Source organism: Hordeum vulgare, chromosome 2H, assembly GCF_904849725.1.
Source record: "Hordeum vulgare subsp. vulgare chromosome 2H, MorexV3_pseudomolecules_assembly, whole genome shotgun sequence".
NCBI lineage: Eukaryota > Viridiplantae > Streptophyta > Magnoliopsida > Poales > Poaceae > Hordeum > Hordeum vulgare.
The window spans coordinates 25924411-25944341 of record NC_058519.1 but is presented as its reverse complement, the minus strand read 5'-3'; the positions used below and the strand labels follow the sequence as shown (position 1 = coordinate 25944341).

Here is a 19931-nt window from a genome sequence, read left to right as displayed (position 1 = left end):
ATCGGATGGCATCACCACAGTCGTACACGGCGCCAACAACCCAGTCAGGACCGCATATGTTAGCCAACCCACCCACCAATCAACTTTGCAAATAACATACGCATTACAGCAACCTCAAACATAAACATCACGCTAAATGCGTTGAGACTTTAAACTTTAAACTATCACCATCACTATTCAAGACAAACAAACCAATCGTATTCTAGAAAAAGACACACAAACCGACCAACACTGTTCTCCAGCAAGCACTCCTATAATAATAAAAGCTCGTCATTTTGCGAACTCTTAGGCAAAATAGATGTATATGTTGAGAGTTCTCCCTCACATTCACAGGATAATAAAGAATATCTGGAGAACTACTGTCCCCATGGAAAGAACAGAGTAGCCCCCCAGGAAGATTTACTGAATCATGGAGCTAAAAACTGCCAGGTGGATCTCTTCATCGTGACAGACCGGTGACAAAAATGCTTCTCTTCGAGAGCGAAATATCGACGACCAAGGGAAAGGAGGATGTTGTTTGCTCAGGTGCCCGGCATTCATGCTTCGGTAACATCGGTAGGATAGCTCCCAAGAACTCTTAGGAAGGTGGCAAACTCTTGCTGCAAAAGACAAAAACAGATACGAATTGAGTCACCGCTCGCTTAACCACCAGACAATACCGACCAGCGACTGATAAAACCACACCTTTAAGTTACTGAGAGCATTTTGTGCATTTGGATCAGCCATCGACGCCTCGAAATCTACGTAGAAAAGGTAGTCGAAGTGCCTGGCGCAACAGTTTGAGAAATGTTATTATACATACAATACAGTTTCCGTGCAGCTCGAACTGAGCACTTGAACATAACTCAAATGAAAAAGTTTGTTCTTACTTGAGCGGCGTGGAGTTGTCATCAGCCACACGTAGAGGCCTTTTCTTGTGTGGACGGCTTTCCATCTGCAGGCCATACAAAAAGGATGCAGCACTGATCAGCTCAGCTTCAAATACGCGCGAGTGTTGACGAAATACTAAGAGCATGATGTTGCTGAAGATACCTTGGTGAGGTTAATTTTCCTCAGAGCAAACACTGCAAGCGCCTTGAAAAGCTGTCCAGGTCCTTCTTCCAGAGAGAACACTATGCTAGTCTGGAGATCATACGATGGTAGAGCAACATTTCATTAACATTTACCAGGAAAAAGGATGGAATTGCAGGAAGATTCCCTGCAACACATACCTTGAATGGCTTATCAGTGCGAGGAATAATGGGTTCCCGAGCCAGCATCATAAAGCGGGTCACATTATCCGCGTCATCCTGTATAAAGAGGTGAGTTACTGTTCCATGAATAAAAAGTGAAGATGATCATGCAGAGGTTTAGAATGAACTAGCTCTACCTGGATATTTTCTGCAAGAATATCCAGTCCATAAAGTTGAGCAGCCAACGAACTGGCAACTGCAGCGGTGTCTTGGAGATTTTGTTCTGCAATGTGCTAAAAGGCACATATTACCTTGATTAGTGACAACAGAATTAACTTGATATTCAAAACTACTGCTAGCACTTTTGTGAACCAAATAATGCCATCAAACAACATACTACCTTGGCTGCGCCGGCTGTGTCATCAACAGCTTCTCTATGTTCAATTCCTAGCTTTGTCAGTGTTTGCTCACACTGTGCAAGAGCCTAGAAAACAGTTAAGAGAAATAAAAAGGCATTTAATCAAGTAAATCACACATGGTCAAGAATGAATACATGAAACAATCGGGCAGATCATACTTACTTGGGGATGGCTCATGGCACTCCGCAGGTTCTCAATCTTGACACCACGATTCGCCAGCAAGCAATGCCGAACCGCGAGCCGTACCTCGCCAACAATGTGCAACCGATGGCGTAGTAGGAGGTCATAGTTGCGATGTATGCTACCACCCAATGAGTTCTCTAGTGGCAACACGGCGCGATCAGCCACCCAATTTTCAACAGCCTGTTAGACAGACAAGATCATCATGACCTGACGGTCAATGCCTGACTTGACCAACTGGGGGTGTTCAAAAAGACATTCATATAAACCGTGCAAAACCCTGTTATTTGATTCCTACAATAATTGATGCTAATTTGAAGTGTACAAACGATCCGCCGGTGCAAACTTTGTGGGGTGAATGTCCCTCTGGCAGTCATCCATTTCTTTGAAGATTTCGTTTTCAAAAAACAAAGAAAAAGGACCCTTTCCATAATGAAATCCGTTACATGCCATCCTAACTTATCACTCTGATCTGGATTACCAGCTTTGGGATGGAAAGTTGTTCTAGCAATTTTATTCGCTGTCTTTGGCACCGGAACCCCTTCTGCTGCAAATCCTAGTTTATTTCTCATCCAACTCCTACACCGTTGGACTGTACGTGGGGATTTTGTTTTGTTTGGTTTGGTTGATGAAATAGTGCAGGAATTAGATGAGACTTTGTTAATTCTCATCTAGAACTAGCAAATCCGAACTTTTCACTTTTGTAACGTAGTAATCTTTGTTGAGGAGTGTCGTGTTTTTTTGGGGGGTTACTGAAGAAAAGAAAAAGGGCGGTTTCAGCATTGCAATGTGGTGACATCTGACATGTCCTAAAATTGTTCCATGGAGAGCAAGCAAGCAGGCAGACAGGCAGCGGTGATGATGATGAGGACCAGGGAGGCGGGTGGTACCTGGAAGGCGGTCTCGAAGTACTCGCAGGGCACGGTCTCGCAGCTCGGGTAGGCCTTCTTGGCGGCGGCCTCGCTGTAGGCGCCCGGGCACCCCTGAGATGGATGGATCGATCGGAGTTGCGTTGCGTCAAGGTCAGAAACTCGGAATTACTCGTCATGGTGACAAGTTTTTGCGGAACAGAGAGAGAGAAGGGGAGGAAGAAGAAGAAGAAGAAGAAGAAGCAGACCTGGTAGGCGACCTTGAGGCCCTCGCCGCTGGCCTCCCCCATCAGATCCGCGCTGGTGAGCGGCCCTGCATTCGAAAAACAAGCACACGCTCGTATTATGACCTGCAGAAGCGCAGCGAGCACCAAACAAACACGAACAAACTATCCCGAGAGGTGTCTGGTCGGCCTTACGAGGCAGCGCGATGGCGGCGTCGCGGGAGAAGGGCAGTTGCACGGGCACGCCGGTGCGCCCGTTGGCGCGGTCGCCGTCGCCCGGCCCCGGCGCCTGCTGCGGGGAGGCGGAGGCGGAGACTGGGGAGCGGCGGGGGCGGACGGAGACGGAGTGGAATGGCAGCCGGAGCGGTCGTGCCCCCGCGGCGGGGTGGCGGGTTGGTGCTGGGATCCGGAGCGAGGAGGAGGAGGAGGCGGCCATGGTGGTGGTGCGGGTCGGGGTGTGGTACTGGTGGATTGGTGGACCGAGTTGCGGAGGTTGGTGACGGCGGCGGGGGGAGTGCTTGAGTTAACTTGTAAACGAGGGGCGGAATGGAGGGAGAGCCCACCTGTCCTATTGGTTGGTGATTCCGAATCGTTAGTTCCTATTTGTATATAAATATATAGCTCCATATAAATGCAAGATCAAAAATTGATACTACTCAATATGAGTGCATTTTTAGCTGGAGTACGCTCTAGCTGCTGCCTCTGAACAGCTGGTGATCTCAACATTTTCATATTTCTTTATCTTTACAAAGGAAGTATATAATAATCCTCGAGCGGAGGGAGTATAATGTATTATTTCTGTGTTCAAAAACACTTATCGAACAAATGAATGGTCTAGATATGTATGGTCTAGATGTATCTTAATTTTAGATGCATCTTAATTTTAGATGTACTTTAATTTTAAATATGAAGCTCCAGGGACGACAATGCGAGAGAAGTTCCAGCCTAACACAAAACAACTGGCTGGTAAAACAAACACTGAGGTGACATCCGGGGAAAAATGGGGGGAACCAAAAAAAATTTCATTTCGTTCTCGACAGGGAAAAACAACCGGAAAGGAACTACATAACACTTAGCGGTTCACACTACAAGCAGGTCCATCACAAGATACGAGGCGTCAAAAGCAAAACAATGCAACACCCCATCGACCGACCGATCTAATCCAAATCCAGACAAACACATGACATGGCCACTGGGCCGACGACAGATTCTTATTGCTCTTCTTCTTCATGATCTTCTTCTTCTTCATGATCTTCTTCTTCATTACCGACCCTCAGGCGCCGATCTTGAATCAGCAGCAGCCCTCAGACGCCTCGCCGAATCTGAAAATCAATCAAGAGACGGATTACTCTCAAGGACGATGCACAAGCAAGTTGACCTTGCAATGGTGCTTTAGGGGCAGCAATGACCAAGTCACTTACCCAAGTTCAGAGAGCTTGAGGTGTGCCTCGGCGTAGTCAGCAAAGAACGCATCCTCATCCTGCACAGTCAATCGACACCCAGCATCTCAGATCAGTACATTGGTACGGTATGGTAGCCAATGATGAACTTTGTAAGAAGCCAATAGGCTACAAAGGATCAAGGGTGTACCGCAGCATATTTGTCCACAAGTGGGCGGAAGGCCGGGTCAGTCAGCAGGACCTTGTCGGTCGGCAACTGAAGAAGACCTTCCTTCTCCCCACTCAGGAGCTCACTGTCAAGAGAAGAAAATTTTGGTTCAAGGAAATAACAGCATTAGCAGGAAAATAAACAAAACAGAAAGCTTTGGCTCTTTTGCAGACACGCTCTCATAAAGCATATATATCACATACGTGAAGTAAGAGTTGTCGAAGATCAAAGGGTTGGCGGTCCAGGCTCCCTCAAACCCAGATCTCTCCTTGTGGCATCTTCCCTGCATCAAAACAATTAAAGCTGCGTAACCACAACCTTTCAAACAGGCCTACAAACAAGCATGGTCACTCAAACTGATAATTGAGCAGTTGGACTAACCAGGGTGTGACCACCAGAAAGAGCAACAATGTCCTGGTCACTCAAACCCATCTGAGTGGAAAACACCTGCCTGAGGTGGTCAGAGCCTGATACAACAGCAAGTTCACCAAGTCAGCCAGGTAAAATCAAATCAACCAATCCACCCACCATAAAATTAACAGGATAATATATAGTCAAGAACGCCCCGTTTAATCACTGACTATAGAAGCAAATAAGGGCATGGTCCAGCATTGCATAGGCTGGGAATTTAAGAATTTCACAGGTGCACCCAATCTTTGAGAAGCGTTCAAGTTATGGAAGTCAATTCGTAACGTAAAAAAATCTAATAATTATTAATCAAAGTTAATTGTGTTCTCTCATGAAACTATGCCTAATACAAACACAGTGACATAACTACCGCTTGATACCACTATGAATTGTTAAATGCCTACATGATGATATGCTAACACATTCAACAAAACTGGTACCAAAAATAGCAACACAATCAGCAATGTTTACGAGTATAGAAGTTCTATAGGTGTGTTTATATACAAGATGCTGCACAATAGTACCTTGGGTGGCATCAGGAAGACGGCCTTCTGGAGGAGGCTCGGGCTTGTCCTGCAAACAAAGTCAACCCATTATAAGGATCCACAACAAACAGTGTGCAGTACACACACATACAGGTGAAGGGAACAACAGTTTGTCAGTTATTTCCATGTACACAGATTTTAGACAGCACTGTGAGAATACAAGGACATACATGCTCTAACTCAACCACACACTAACAGTAAGAGAAACATAAACATTCATGTAGATACCCTCTAAATGGTCACACAACTGCAGCGACCCCACACATCAGATTCAATCATCACTACTGGACCAAGGCACCATTTCCCCAGACTCTCATTAGCACACCACACATGGACTAGAATTTTATGGAATAGCATGTCATTTCTTTTTCATAGTTATATGAATATATCAGGTCAGCATCAGACCTTGAATGGAACAAAAATACACCCCACTCATGAAGCCACGATAATTGCCTTTGATGTATCCATCACAGCAATAAACAAGCACCACATCTCCCCACATCACCATTCTATGAACAATTTTATGTGGACCAACCGTTCCAACCACCCAACTAAACAATACAGCATCTGTCGTCACTCAAGTCAATAATACTCGTTGACAGGTCCACCATCTCACACAAGGATAAGGTACAGAAATGGTGCATCATTTCAGTCAGGCAGCGCAGGTAAACTAAACAAAACAGGCTTAAACCCTAGATAAACCTTACGGCCCGTAGGGGGGTATCAGAAATGGTTCTCACCTGTCTCCCGGGGTGGAAGGGAACCTCAGGCCCGCCGGTCACCTCGACGGCGACGACTCCAGCGAGCTGCGACTCGGCAGAAACGGCAGAATCAGATCGGGTTTAATATGCCTCGTTTCGAGGATGGACGAAACCGCGGCGATCTGGGCGGGCGAGATCGGATCGGGGAGGGGAAGGGTACCTGGTAGAAGTCGGCGTAGGAGAGGATGGGGAACTGCTCCTTGATGGGCTCGAGCAGCCTGACGGCGATGTCGAGGCCGGCGTTGGCGCCGTGGGCGAGCTCCGCGGGGCACTTCATGGTGCCGAAGGGCCCGCCGGTCTTGGTGGCCACGTCGAAGGTCCCGGCCGAGTGCCACCTGCGGACACACGACAGATCAGAACACATCAGATCAGATCGCGGCGGGCAGAGAAGAGCGAATGGATGGGATCGCGGCGGATGGCGGGGCTCCTTACGCGAGGCGGAGCATGAGGGGCGCGCAGTTCTTCTCGGCGATGAGGCCACGGAGCTTGCGCCTGGCCTTGGCGACGGCGGCCAGGTACTCGTCGCTGACCGTTGGGTAGCACTTGGCGGCCATGGCTGGAGCAGCGGCGCCGGCGGCGGTGGGGAGGAAATGTCAAACGCGTGCGTGTGTGTGGGGACGGACGGGCAGGAGCGGGCTGAGGACGATGGAGGACGCTGGCCCTCTCGCGCTTATATACACCGGGCCGGAAGCTTCTGGTAGGGCGACCGGGGCCGCTGGATCCGGCGATCGTGCGGCCACGAGGGCGGACGGGTCGCACGGGCATGATCGGGTACAGGGAGTGACGTTTCTGCCCTTGGGAGGTCGCCGGGGGAGGGGGGGCGTTTGGGTAATTTGGCGGTGTGAACACGGGAGATTCCGCCGGTGAGGGGAGCCAAGTGGTGGGCCAGGATTGGGCCGGATCCGGGGTAGTCTATTTTTCTGCCACGGCCACGTCGGTGGGTGGGCCAGCCAGTCAGTCAGCCGGAGCGCCTCGCTATTTTTGCTAGGGGGAGGGAGTGGACGACGACGAACCAACGACCGGCGGCCGGCGAGGCACGGCATGCATCTGCCTGCCCCCACTGACCGTCTGGCCGGCTTAATCAACGGATCATCAATCAAGTGGCTAAATGGCTGATGGATATGCTTTACTAGTGCTAATATAACGTTAATAATTTATATTAGTATAATCAACGATTCCCCGGCAGATTAGATTGATAATAATACTCCCATACTCCGTCGGTCTCAGTTTACAAGTCCGGTACATATACCTACGTCGTTAATTTGATCAACTAATGAGATGCATATATAACAAAAAATATAGCATTAGAAACTTAAAATTTTCTATTTTTAATGACATAATTTTTATATTAAACAATATTTTTTATATAAGTTAAATTAATGATCTAGATACACGTGCATCCTTTTTAAAGAGGGAGTATAGCACCAAGCTCGTTCTCAACTGAAAAGACGATGATAATAAATAGTTGCGGTAGTTGTCAGAATGTGAACGTGGCTTATGCCCTGCAATCGCCCCGCCAAGCCAACATCACCCAATCAATCACACCTTCACACGCCCACCTTTTCGACCACTAACGCAAGCAGGACCCGTCGCCATCGCGTGCCAGTCACACGCCGCCCAGTTAGTACCTCGGCCGCGCTCACTCACCCACTCATCCGCATTTTACACTTTTTAGAGGAGAAAGGGATCTCACATCACATCCCCGGATCCATCCGCATTTCACACTTGAACTAGACAACAACCGTCAACACGACGAGCTCCGGACAAAGCGAGCTACGTGACCAGAGGTCCGAATTAAGCATTCTTTACGGGGGGGGGGGGGGGGGGGGGGGGGGAAACTCTCGGGCAAAAGAGTGTGGTTCGTCCGATGATCTCGATCTCTCTCGCTCGCTCTCACCAACAACCGTGTTGGGTATCTCGCTATCGCTCTACATCTGCTCCTGGACAATGTTATACACAGATATCAAGATCTCCACGCTGATCAGGATGATGATCAGCCACTCGAGGAAATCCGACTTCCTGTTCTGGAGGATCTCCTGGAGGAACCGGATGTTGTGCTGCAGCCAAAAAATCACAGACTCCCTGTCAGAGGTCTTCAGATGATGTAAACCATGCGCATGTTTTCGTACCCGGTCGTGACCCTTACCTCAACGAATTTCAACTTGAAATCGAGGTTTCCGAATCTTTGGGTTAGCTCGTATTCGTCCCGGAGGAACTCCCAGATCTGAGCATAGTTTGCGTTCTTCCAAGCAATGTCTGACCTGGTGGAGCAGACAAAGCTGTAAGTAAACGTCCACTGGACAAATATAGAAGGGCATTGCGAGCTGGAAGGGGGAAATCCCTTCGGCTTTTCACAATTTTCAACTTTCAATGCGCAGAATTTTGGTGTTAAAAATAGAGAAGTCCTCTCAGCACAACTGTACTTGTAGAGAAATTTTATATAAAATTTCTGAAGAAAAAATAATATATTGACTTTGTCTGCATATTTAAACAGTTGAAATGAAGAATGCCAAAAAGTCAATCCAATTGAGACAATGCGATGCTGGCATAAAACTGAGCTGGTGACCACTAGGAAGTACTCCCTCACTTACTAAATAATTCCTCCGTCCTAAAATAAGTGTCTCAACTTTATACTAACTTTAGTACAAAGTTGTACTAAAGTTAAGACATTTATTTTGGGACAGAGAGAGTATAAGTCCTTTTAAGAGATTTCATTAGAGGACTACATACGGAACAAAATGAGTGAATGGACACTCTAAAGGAGTATGTCTATATACATCCATATGTAGTCTTCTAGTGAAACCTCTAAAAAAAACTATATTTAGGAACGGAGGGAGTAACACACATAGAACACACCTATTTCCATTCAGGAAATAAATTTCTGCCATGATTCTGGCATTCTAACGACAATTTTTTACAGTAATATTAGACATTCATTCATATAGCACTTGGACTGTAATATACTACAATGAGATTTAAATTTGACAAGGACTATGCAACAAGCAGGTAAATGTGTGCAGATACACAAATGTAGAGTTCCATTTTAGCGACACAGAATAATTCGTAATTACAAGGCCAACATCTGTTCAGCTTTTTACAATTGTATAAACTTTCAGAAATACAAAAGGGCAACACATGTTCTGGCTTTTATACAATTTTCATACTTTTTTAGTATACATATTTTCTGGCTTATACAATTTTCATCTTTTTTTAGTATACATATTTGCATAAACAGCAAAACAAATTATTTTTTGTTATACAAGAAAAAAAAATGAGCACACCTCCACTTGCAGAGCAATAAGACTAACAGATACATTAAATATTTGAATTACCATGATGTCTCATTATACATACATTGCAGAGATCTAAAGTGATTATAAGCCACACAAAAAAAGACGGCAAAGAGATACACCTATTTCCCAGTAGACAACAAATACTATTTCCCACAATTCTCGCTATCCGGCAAAAGAGCTTTTTTAACAACAACAAAAGTACTGCATGACTTAGACTTGTAATATGAGACTTATATTCGTCAATGATTATGCAACAATGCAAGTCCGATCATAATACATCAACTATTGACATCTCAGCATTACACAGAACTTGTTAAAAAAAGCAAAATACTTGTCTCACATATGATGGCATAAAGCAGAAGATTTTGTGGACATAACTATACAACATGACTAACTAGTGAATGATAGGACAAGGAATGAGAGGGTGGTCAAAAAACATGCAAGAAAGGATGGTGTTTAAGATGGGAAATAGAAGGAAAATTATCTAGCTTGTTATATTCCAGAGTTTGGAAACTATTTACCCTTTACAGAAAAAAAAACACTATATAAAAGATTAGTCCAACAGTCATATCCTAACACAAATTCAGGAAACAAAGCAAAATACTTATCTCAGAAATTATTACATAAAGCAAAAGATTTGTGGACACAAATGTACAACACGACTGACTAGTTGATGACAGCACAAAGAATAACAGGTGGTCAAAACACATGCAAGAAAACATTGTATTTAAGATGGGAAATGGAAGGAAAATTATCTAGCTTGTTTATATTCCAGAGCTTGGAAACTATTTACCCTTTACAGCCTTTAGACAAAAAAAATGCACTGTATAAAAGATTAGTCCAACAGTCACATCCTAACACAAATTCAGGGAACGGAAACAGAACACTGTAGCATATATTGAGTTTACGTGCCTAGCTCTCAGTATGATGCTATTCTTACCTCTCAAAAAGTCCAAGCTTAAGAATGACATCTGCCAAGTTCGAGTTAGCCTTTCCGACTAACTGGAAAAGTTTTTTCCTCTCCATAGTGAAGGTACCAGTTTTCTCCATTCCACGATTTATATCCGTGAACTCGGCAACCATTCCATCCACCTATCAGTGAAGATTTTTAAATAGATATTTCGAAGTTTCACCGTAAGTATGAAACTAACGAGTACGTACTTGCCGGATATAATAGTCAAGAGCGATACTCTGACCAAGTACACTTCCAATTGTCCGAATACCATCGATACTTAGATCCTTGAGTATAATAAAATCAAGGCCACCCTCCATCCATGTCTCCAACGTAGGCTTCTCAACAACGGCGTAATCTACAGTTTAAGGTTTCAAGGTTGAATCCTCAGAAAATATTAATGATTAGAATACTACAACAGTAATCACAATGATACGTGCATATCATGCAATTGGATTTTATTTTATTTTTTGGAATGCGGCTCCTAGAGCATAGGCTATTTGCTTTTGCAAAAGACCGAAATGAAAAGGCAAACCTCACCATTAATCAGCAATGAACATCCAACAAACTGTGATAGCATTTTATACGAGCTGTAAATTATAAAGTTAAAGGCCAGATAGATTATCACAAAGTAGGACAAGATCGTACAATTGCATTAGCAGTTTCAACTAAGAGGAAATGTCATAGTCATCATAAGAGTGCAGTCTGCATGTGAAAACAGAAAAAAAAAATCAACTATATTACATAAATAACTAGCGGTCATCTCTCTCTTAGAAGGCAACTTACAACTACCTAAATTTTCTTGCCCGTTGTTGCTTAGTGATACCATTTAGATTTTAGACTGTATTTCTACGTGCGCCTGTTAATGTCGTATCACCTTTTCACGTGAACAAGGAGCATCGCCAAATATTTATGTTGGAGTAATAAATTTGAAACATCTCGGCATTGGAGAACATAGCATTCGTATGAGGAAGAAAACAGTAGCAGTTATCAGATGAAGATTCAGGAGCTATACTGTATCAAATCAGACAAGTACTCTTTTCTTATACTGAGGAGGAGTTTACCATCTTTCCTCATGTCTGGGAGTAACCCTGAAGCATGCCTCTCTACAATTTTTAGGTATCCATCTGCTTCATGGTCAGAAACATTGAACAGCACGATGGACCCATATTGGAAAACTACCATATAGTGGCAATGGCTCTCATCTATGACACCAGTCTTAAAACCCTGCAAAATAGCAGGTGACACAGCCCATTAGTCTCTATTAGATCCTTAGGAACACACCAAAGAATGATAAACATCACCACTCTAAAAAAGTGATGGCACAATCAGACAATAACTGACTATGGAGCTATAATCAGATTGCAACAGCTTTTCATTATCTCAAAAGGATGAAAACAGTGAACTTGAATATTGTATGAATAAACAAGACAGCAATCACAAGTCTGAGAAGTATAAATGCGCCCTAGCAGAAATATGTGCTGAGCAAAAGCATGAAGAATCAAGCTATTAGATATAAATCACACGCCCAAATATATTATAAATCATTTTGCCATGCTCTAATAATCCCACAGTTTGTCCAAATAACTAGAGAAAACAAAAGGAGAGTTGGCAAGGCAGTTCACCCGTGACATGTTTTCTGTTTAGCCAACATGTACGCTATATAGGTCAGAATAGGGTGGCTGTGTCACTGTGACAATGGCCAAAGTCCACTAAGTAAGTCATGTATCGAGCTTTTGTCTTGGAAAACTTAAACTAAGGTTGTAGCATTGCAGATAGGTCATTCTTTCGCTCTTCCATCTGTAAACTGATACTCGTCTATTCCAAGTTATCTCAGCTTGAACAAAAGGCTGAGGGTACATGTAGGGTGTCAGGAAATGAGACTGGGAAATTTGTTTTAGCTTAACCACATTTTGCATAATATAATGGCCACTGAATAAAGAGATCTTATACAGATAAAAGTGGAAGCCATTTTCCACTATATTATTTTTACAGCTACTTTTCAAGTGGTTAAGTAGCCTTTTGTAAATCATACCCATTCAAAATTTCACCCTTAGACTGACAAACAAGTGTGGAATGACACACAATATTGGTACAGGAAATACATTGTTTCTTAGGTTCAACAGACAAGACAGCCTAATGTTGGTCACATTGCGTATGAATCAAAAAACTCCGGCGGAAATGGGCCAGAGAAACTGCAACCAGGTTATAGGATTACCGCTCACCTCTGGGTCTCCCTTGACATCATAGTATCTGAGGACGACATAATTGGTGGCACGCGAGGTGGGCGGGATGACATTGAAGGAATTCTGCGACTGGAGGCTCTTGAGGTTGATGCTGCATGAGGAACAACAGAGCATGGTCCATGAGCCCTGAACCCCAATAACCATAACCGTGAAGCGCGCAGTGAGATAGGGTAGGCGACCTGGTGCAGGGGAAGTAGGCCTTGACGGGGACGAGGCGGGTCTCGTCCTCCTGCGTGTACTCGAGCAGCTGCTCCTGGTAGTAGGCGTCGTCGTCGGAGCCGAGCTCCTCGGGCGGCGGCGGGAGGGGCGCGGGCGGGAGGCCCTCGTCGTCGTTGCTGTTGCTGCCCTGGAGGTCCCTCCCCGGGGCCGACGGGGCCGGGGAGACGGACGCGAAGGAGCGGAGGGGCGGCAGCGAGGCGCGGCGCGGGGGGTGGGGATGGGGAGCGATGTGGCGCGTGCGGAGCAGGAGGAGGAGGGAGGGGGCGCGGGGCGGCGGAGGGGAGCAGCGGGCCAGGGTCTGGAACGCCCTGGAGCGCGACGGCAGGGAGAGGAGCGGCCGGATGAGGCGCTTCTCGAAGGTCCGGATCCTGGAGAGCTCCATGAGCATCCCTCTGCCCTAGGCGGAGGCGGCGACGGCGACGGTGGCGGTGGCGGCGGCGGTGGACTGGTGGAGTGGAGGCGACGAGACGGGGAAGGAGGGGGAGGAGGGAGGCGCAGAGGCCGCCATAGAATGGGGATTTTCTCTCTGTCTTGGGGCTCACGTTGGTGTGAGGCTGCCTGGTGGGCCCTGTTGGCTGACTGGATGTTTACCTGAAACGGGAATGGGAATGGGCCGCCAAGAATTCAGAGCCTAGATGGGCTACACCAAGCCTCAAGCCTCACACCTTCCATTAGTATAATTGTTGAGTCAATCACACAAGTGGTTCTAAACCTTGTCACGAAAAGTCAATTTAAGCCTTGTTTGGATTGTCGTTTTCGTCTCAAATACCCCTCTAAAAAAATACAGATCTTTGCCCACCGTTTTGTTTTCAGCTAGAAATATACTATGACCGGTAAAATACAGGTGTAATATAAATACGTCTGTATTTGAAAACGGCAATCCAAGCAAGGCTTTAGTGTTAAAACTTATGACATACTCCCTCCGTTTCTAAATATAAGTCTTTTAAACGATTTCACTAGATGTCTACATACGGAGCAAAATGATTGAATGTACACTCTAAAATATGTCTATATACATCCGTATATAGTCTATTAATGAAATCTCTACAAAGACTTATATTTAGGAACGGAGGGAGTACATTAAATTGATATCATTACTTCACTTTTGTGTACATATATGATGTAAATGGTGTATGATACACATCAAACAACGAAGACTAGGCTTATGGCATACTTCATCTATCTCAAAATAAGTGTCTTAATTTTATACTAGCTTTAGTATAAAATTATATTAAATTTAAGGCATTTATTTTGAAACGGAGGGAGTAATATTTTATGGAAAACGACTTAAAACATTCTTTTTCTAACGAATAAGTGTTTGGCACAGGTATTAAAACAAACCTACATAGCACGAAACGTACTATGTCCTTGACAGATACACACACTATATACTTTTTGTATTAAGTGGGCTGGAGTCCCTAAGACCCATTTTGCACTATTATTTTTTATTGAAGTATAAATATCTGTAAACTCGAATGGTGTGTTATTAATAAAAATATTTAGAGAAGTACAAAAATATCTGTAAATTCTAACATTACAATTTGAAACTTTGTTAGTATTTTATAGAAAATATAAAATTACTTAGATATTTTTATTAAATACGGAAATTATTACGGTAATAATTTTTAATTTATAATTAAATTATATGAATAATTGTTTAGATGATACGTGAACTCTTAAAGCATGAACTGTTTTACATACTATTTTTATGTTATATAAATATATATTTCCAAAAGCATGAATTGTTTTATATACTAATGAATATTGTGTTCAATTTGTGAACATTGTTACTCCTATATAACCATTTACTAAAATATATAGAGAAATAAATAATTATTTTAAAGCATGAGCACTTTTATATACTATTAATATTGTGTTTTTTCACTTATATAAGAATTTATTGAATATATTTTTATTACATATGGAAATTATTACATGAATATTTCTGTAATTTGTAATTTTATTATATGGATAAATGTTCAATTAATATGTGATTTTTTTTATAATGTAATTTATTATAACTGTATGTATAGTATTTATAATACACGATTATAATCTACATATAGTCTGATTTTTTTAGGAGGACATATAGTCTAATGCTCAAAGTTTACATATGATCTATACATTTAAAAAGAAACAATGTGATGGGCTGCACGGACTGCAACCCACTTAAGCTTCACCTTGGGCGTTTGGGTACCCTAACCCGCTACCCGAACCCGAACCGAACAGAATTACCCGAATTGTCATGTAATACGGGTATCAGGTTCGGGTTCGGGTTCGGTTCTCATTTTCTGACTATTCGGTTTTCGGGTTAGGGTTCGGGTTCCACTCTGGAAAACCCGAAATACCCATACTATCTGAATTATTCATACTAGCCAAATTACTCATGATATTATTACACTTACATGTTACCCATACTAATTAAAATACCCATACTATCGAAAATACTCACAATATTCGAATTATTCAAACCAAATGTTGATGTGTGCTCCGGATATTTTGGGTTTTCTGGGTACCCGAATTACCCGAACTGAAATTTTGGGTAATTTGGGTTCGGTTCTTTTTTTGGTAGAAAAAAATTTGATTCCCATTTTTGAAAACCCGAATTACCCATAACCCAAACTACCTGAATCGAAATAACCAAAATACCCGAACGACCAGGTTGACTTAAGCTTCACAAAATACATAACATCTAAATATAGATTGAAAATGAATGCGTCTAGATCTTGTGATTAGCATAGCTAGGTGAGGTGTCTCTCTTTCTTTGGGGAGACACATGTGGTTGGGATCACCGTATGATTCCATTGCTATCCCTATAAACATTATTTGAATAAATGCCTAGTTTTCTTTCTCGAAAAAAACACGCACACCTACATCCTACACATCAATGGTTCTACAAAGTGACTATTGCGGACAACTGATGAGCGTGGCAGGGGTTTGTCGTGAGAGAAAAATTCGGATGATTTTTTTGCAAAATAACAGGCCACACGCACTGCCTAACTTCTTTGGTGGTTGACAATAGGGCCCATGCCACCCTAGAGCACCAAAAGGGCATCGTGTTCATATCCAAACGTCATTTTCACCGTATATGCACGCCAAAGCCAAGTTGTGACACCGGTTGAATGTATGCCGCGAGTTTTAGCAGTAAGGTTGTGTTTGGTTGAGCTTCAAATTTTGTAAAAGTTGTTGTGAGTTGTGAGCTGTGAAAAAACTGTTGTGGACTTTTAACTGTGGAAAAGTTGGAAGCTGCTTGGCTGAAACAACTATGAAATTGTAGATTTGACTGTGAATTATCTATAATGACCCTGGGCAATGAGTCAATTTTTTTGTGTGCAACTTGACCGTAAAATGATGATATTCACATTAGTAGGCAATAGAACAACCTTTTTGTAAAGAAAAGTGATGACAATTGAGATGATTCACAGCTAACATATACGGATTCAATGATTATACTTTCATGTTACATATTACATATATATACATATTGATCCCATAATAATATTACAAAATACATGCACCATAGAATATACATATGGTTCACATGATGATAACCTCTATCAAATATAGCTAACCTATGTTGCTATCGCAAGACAAGCATCCGCTATCCTACTACAAATAGTATCCATGGTATCTTCATTTTCCTCCCCTTCAACGTGATCTGCTTGTGTTGTTACTTCCTGTCATCGCAAAATAATGAAATAGCAATATGTAGCACTATTAGCATTGGACACTACCAAATCACATAGGAATATACATCACTATTAGCACTTGACACTACCAAATCAAATGTGCAGGTTCTATTCACATGTACGTAAAAACTAGTTAAGATATGCATTAAAAGAGAAGGTTATAGTTGGATGAAGAAGATGGAAGAGGGAGGGAGGAGAAAGGGGGGAGAGAAAGGAGGGCTTGGCGGATAGGGGGGAGGAGAAAGGAGGGAGGTGGGAGGTACAGGAAGGCCTGGGAGCCGGCGACGACGACGCCGGACGGCCGGACAGAGCAGGCCCGTGGGGGACCGCGGAGGGGGGGAGGGAGGAGAGGGGGAAGGAGAGGGCGAGGAGGAGAAAGGAGGGAGGTGGGAGGAGAAAGACAGACTCGGAGCCGACGCCGATGTCGCCGGGCAGCCGGTCGGTGCAAGCCCGTGGGGGACCGCAGAGGGGGGGAGGAGAGGGGGAAGGCGGGAAGAATAGATGAGGAAGGAAGGAGGAAGGGGAGTATACCTGCGTAGGCGAGGATGGCCGTCGGAGCTGGCAGCGGCGGTTAGGACAGTTGCCGAAGCTGGCGGCAGTGGGCGGCGATAGCCAATCCTAGCCCGTCTTTCTTGAGATCGGGCGGCTCGTCTCTGTTCAATTGTGTTCGTGGATGACGTCGCGAGATATACCAGCGAACCGGTACAACTTGCGGTATGGCAGTGTGGGTAATTTGGACGAGAAGTTTGCCCTCCGAAGCTGGAATCCGGGGTCGAGCTGCTTTGCAAATTGCACTGTCTCGAAGCTACTGCTTCTTCGAATCCGTTGTGAGAAATAACCCCTTTGGTTCAGATTCTAGCTTTTTATTGAGAAGTTGGAATCTAAAATCCAACCAAACACAGCCTAAACTGAATTTTCGTGCCAAGTTTTATCACCACTCATGTAATTGACTCATAATTGTCACATTAGTATTACTAGCACAACGCCCATGCATCCACAAACTTTCACTAACCAAGCCTGGCTGATTAGTGCGTACGCTACCCTCTCGTTAGGGTTTTATCTCCTCTCGCCGCCTATGGCGACATAGAGATTTTCCTACTCTCCCGCCCCGCTGGTTCCTAGGTTTTTTCTCGGGCTGATCAAGGGGCAACTCTACGTTGCTACCCGATCTTGGAGGTGATCTAGTGGCTAGGTAGGTTTAGGTTTTTGCTACTCAGGTGTCGTCAAGGCATGGAGGTTTTTCTGATCTGACTACAATATCACCATGGCGAGTAGTGGCAATGCAAGGCGTCCGAGGCAAGCGAATGGAAGGGGAAATTGGAGGATATGATGAAGGGACTTTCTATGGAGGAAGGTGATCTGGACGATGTGGTCTTCGAGGAAGATGATGCACCCGCTCATGACTACCTTCGCGGGATGATCTTGGTAAAGGTCCATATGGATAAGGACTTTAGCAACTATGGGTCTTTTCGTACCATGTGCGCGGCTTGGGACTTGGCTAGGCATGTGAAGATCAAAACCCTAGAAGATAATTTGTTCATCATGCAATTTGAGTGTCTTGTGGATTGGGAGAAAGTCACGCAGGGGGGTCCGTGGCACTTCAAGAGCAACCCAGTGATTATACCTCCGTATGATGGATTCACAAAGCTGTGCACTGTTGAACTTCAAGGGCAACCAAGTGATTATATCTCGTTATGTGGAGATTGCTATTGTCTCTTTCTTCTTCCTTGCATATGGTAACTATTGGTTGTCTTGACAATCTGTTTTCCTATAAAATGCCTATGCATAGGAAGTATGTTAGACTTAGATATGTTTGTCACATGTTTCATGATGCTCTCTTCGTGTCCGATTGCTATCTTTTGTGTGAGTGATAACCCAAAAGTATAGGGGATCAATCGTAGTCCTTTCGATAAGTAAGAGTGTCGAACCCAACGAGGAGCAGAAGGATCTGACAAGTGGTTTTCAGCAAGGAAATATCTGCAAGCACTGAAATTGTCGGTAACAAGTGATTGTGTGGTGAGATGATTCGTAGCAAGCAACAAGTAACAAAAGTAGCAACGGTGCATCAAAGTGGCCCAATCCCTTTTGTAGCAAGGGACAAGCCTGAACAATTATAGGAGGAAAAACGCTCCCGAGGACACACGGGAATTTCTGTCATGCTAGTTTCATCATGTTCATATGATTCGTGTTCGTTACTTTGATAGTTTGATATGTGGGTGGACCGGCGCTTGGGTACTGCCCTTACTTGGACAAGCATCCCACTTATGATTAACCCCTCTCGCAAGCATCCGCAACTATGAAAGAAGAATTAAGACAAAGTCTAACCATAACATTAAACTAGTGGATCCAAATCAGCCCCTTACGAAGTAACGCATAAACTAGGGTTTAAGCTTCTGTCACTCTACCAACCCATCATCTACTTACTACTTCCCAATGCCTTCCTCTAGGCCCAAATAATGGTGAAGTGTTATGTAGTCGACGTTCACATAACACCACTAGAGGAAAAACAACATACAACATATCAAAATACCGAACGAATACCAGATTCACATGACTACTATTAGCATGACTTATCCCATGTCCTCAGGAACAAAAGTAACTACTCACAAAGCATAATCATACTCATGATCAGAGAGGTAATGAGTAGCATCAAGGATCTGAACATAAACTCTTCCACCAAATAATCCAACTAGCATCAACTACAAAGAGTAATCAACACTACTAGCAACCTTACAAGTACCAATCGGAGTCGCGAGACGGAGATTGGTTACAAGTGAAGAACTAGGGTTTGGAGATGAGATGGTGCTAATAAAGATGTTGATGGTGACGAGTCCCCTCCGATGAGAGGAGTGTTGGTGATGACGATGGCGACGATTTCCCCCTCCGGGAGGGAAGTTTCCCCGGCAGGATCGTCCTGCCGGAGCTCTAGATTGATTCTGCTCAAGTTCCTCCTCGTGGCGGCGGCGAAACCACGAAAAAGCTCCTCCTTGATTTTTGTTCCTGGACGAAACCCTCCATATAGCAAAATAGGGGGCAAGTGGGCAAGTGGGCTGCCCACAAGCACCCATGGCACGGCCTGGGGGTGGCCGCGTCGTGCAGGCTTGTGGGCACCCCCTGGTGCCCCTCTGGCACTTCTTTGGCCCAGTATTTTTGATAAATTGGAAAAAAAAATCCCCTTTGATTTTCACGGCGTTTGGAGTTGCGCAGAATAGGTATCTCAACTTTGCTCCACTTTTAGGCTAGAATTCCAGTTGCCGGTATTCTCCCTCTTCATGAAGTGAAATTTCTCCCTCTTCATGTAAACCTTGCAAAATAAGAGAGAAAAGGCATAAGAATTGTACCGTGA

At 44.0% G+C, this 19931-nt stretch overlaps 3 protein-coding genes across 3 annotated transcripts; all 3 read right to left on the bottom strand.

Moving 5' to 3' along the window:
• Positions 1–148: 148 nt before the first annotated feature.
• LOC123424583 (arogenate dehydratase 2-like) lies at positions 149–3424 on the bottom strand. Its single transcript, XM_045108221.1, has 11 exons — positions 3060–3424; positions 2889–2953; positions 2662–2754; positions 1754–1954; positions 1573–1656; positions 1370–1465; positions 1212–1289; positions 1033–1122; positions 870–934; positions 685–766; positions 149–599 (listed from the first exon to the last, which is right to left on the bottom strand). The coding sequence occupies exons 1-11, from the start codon at positions 3298–3300 to the stop codon at positions 537–539; spliced, it is 1158 nt and encodes a 385-aa protein (XP_044964156.1). The 5' UTR covers positions 3301–3424; the 3' UTR covers positions 149–536.
• Positions 3425–3865: 441 nt separating this feature from the next.
• On the bottom strand, positions 3866–6841 carry LOC123424584 (L-ascorbate peroxidase 2, cytosolic). Its single transcript, XM_045108222.1, has 9 exons — positions 6619–6841; positions 6347–6521; positions 6166–6231; positions 5405–5453; positions 4854–4939; positions 4676–4755; positions 4455–4557; positions 4286–4344; positions 3866–4186 (listed from the first exon to the last, which is right to left on the bottom strand). Exons 1-9 carry the CDS (start codon positions 6738–6740, stop codon positions 4156–4158), a joined length of 771 nt encoding a protein of 256 aa, XP_044964157.1. The 5' UTR covers positions 6741–6841; the 3' UTR covers positions 3866–4155.
• Positions 6842–7854: 1013 nt separating this feature from the next.
• On the bottom strand, positions 7855–13420 carry LOC123424582 (protein RETARDED ROOT GROWTH-LIKE). Its single transcript, XM_045108220.1, has 7 exons — positions 12857–13420; positions 12657–12768; positions 11496–11658; positions 10641–10789; positions 10420–10571; positions 8333–8447; positions 7855–8243 (listed from the first exon to the last, which is right to left on the bottom strand). The coding sequence occupies exons 1-7, from the start codon at positions 13282–13284 to the stop codon at positions 8115–8117; spliced, it is 1248 nt and encodes a 415-aa protein (XP_044964155.1). The 5' UTR covers positions 13285–13420; the 3' UTR covers positions 7855–8114.
• Between the last annotated feature and the right edge of the window lie 6511 nt (positions 13421–19931).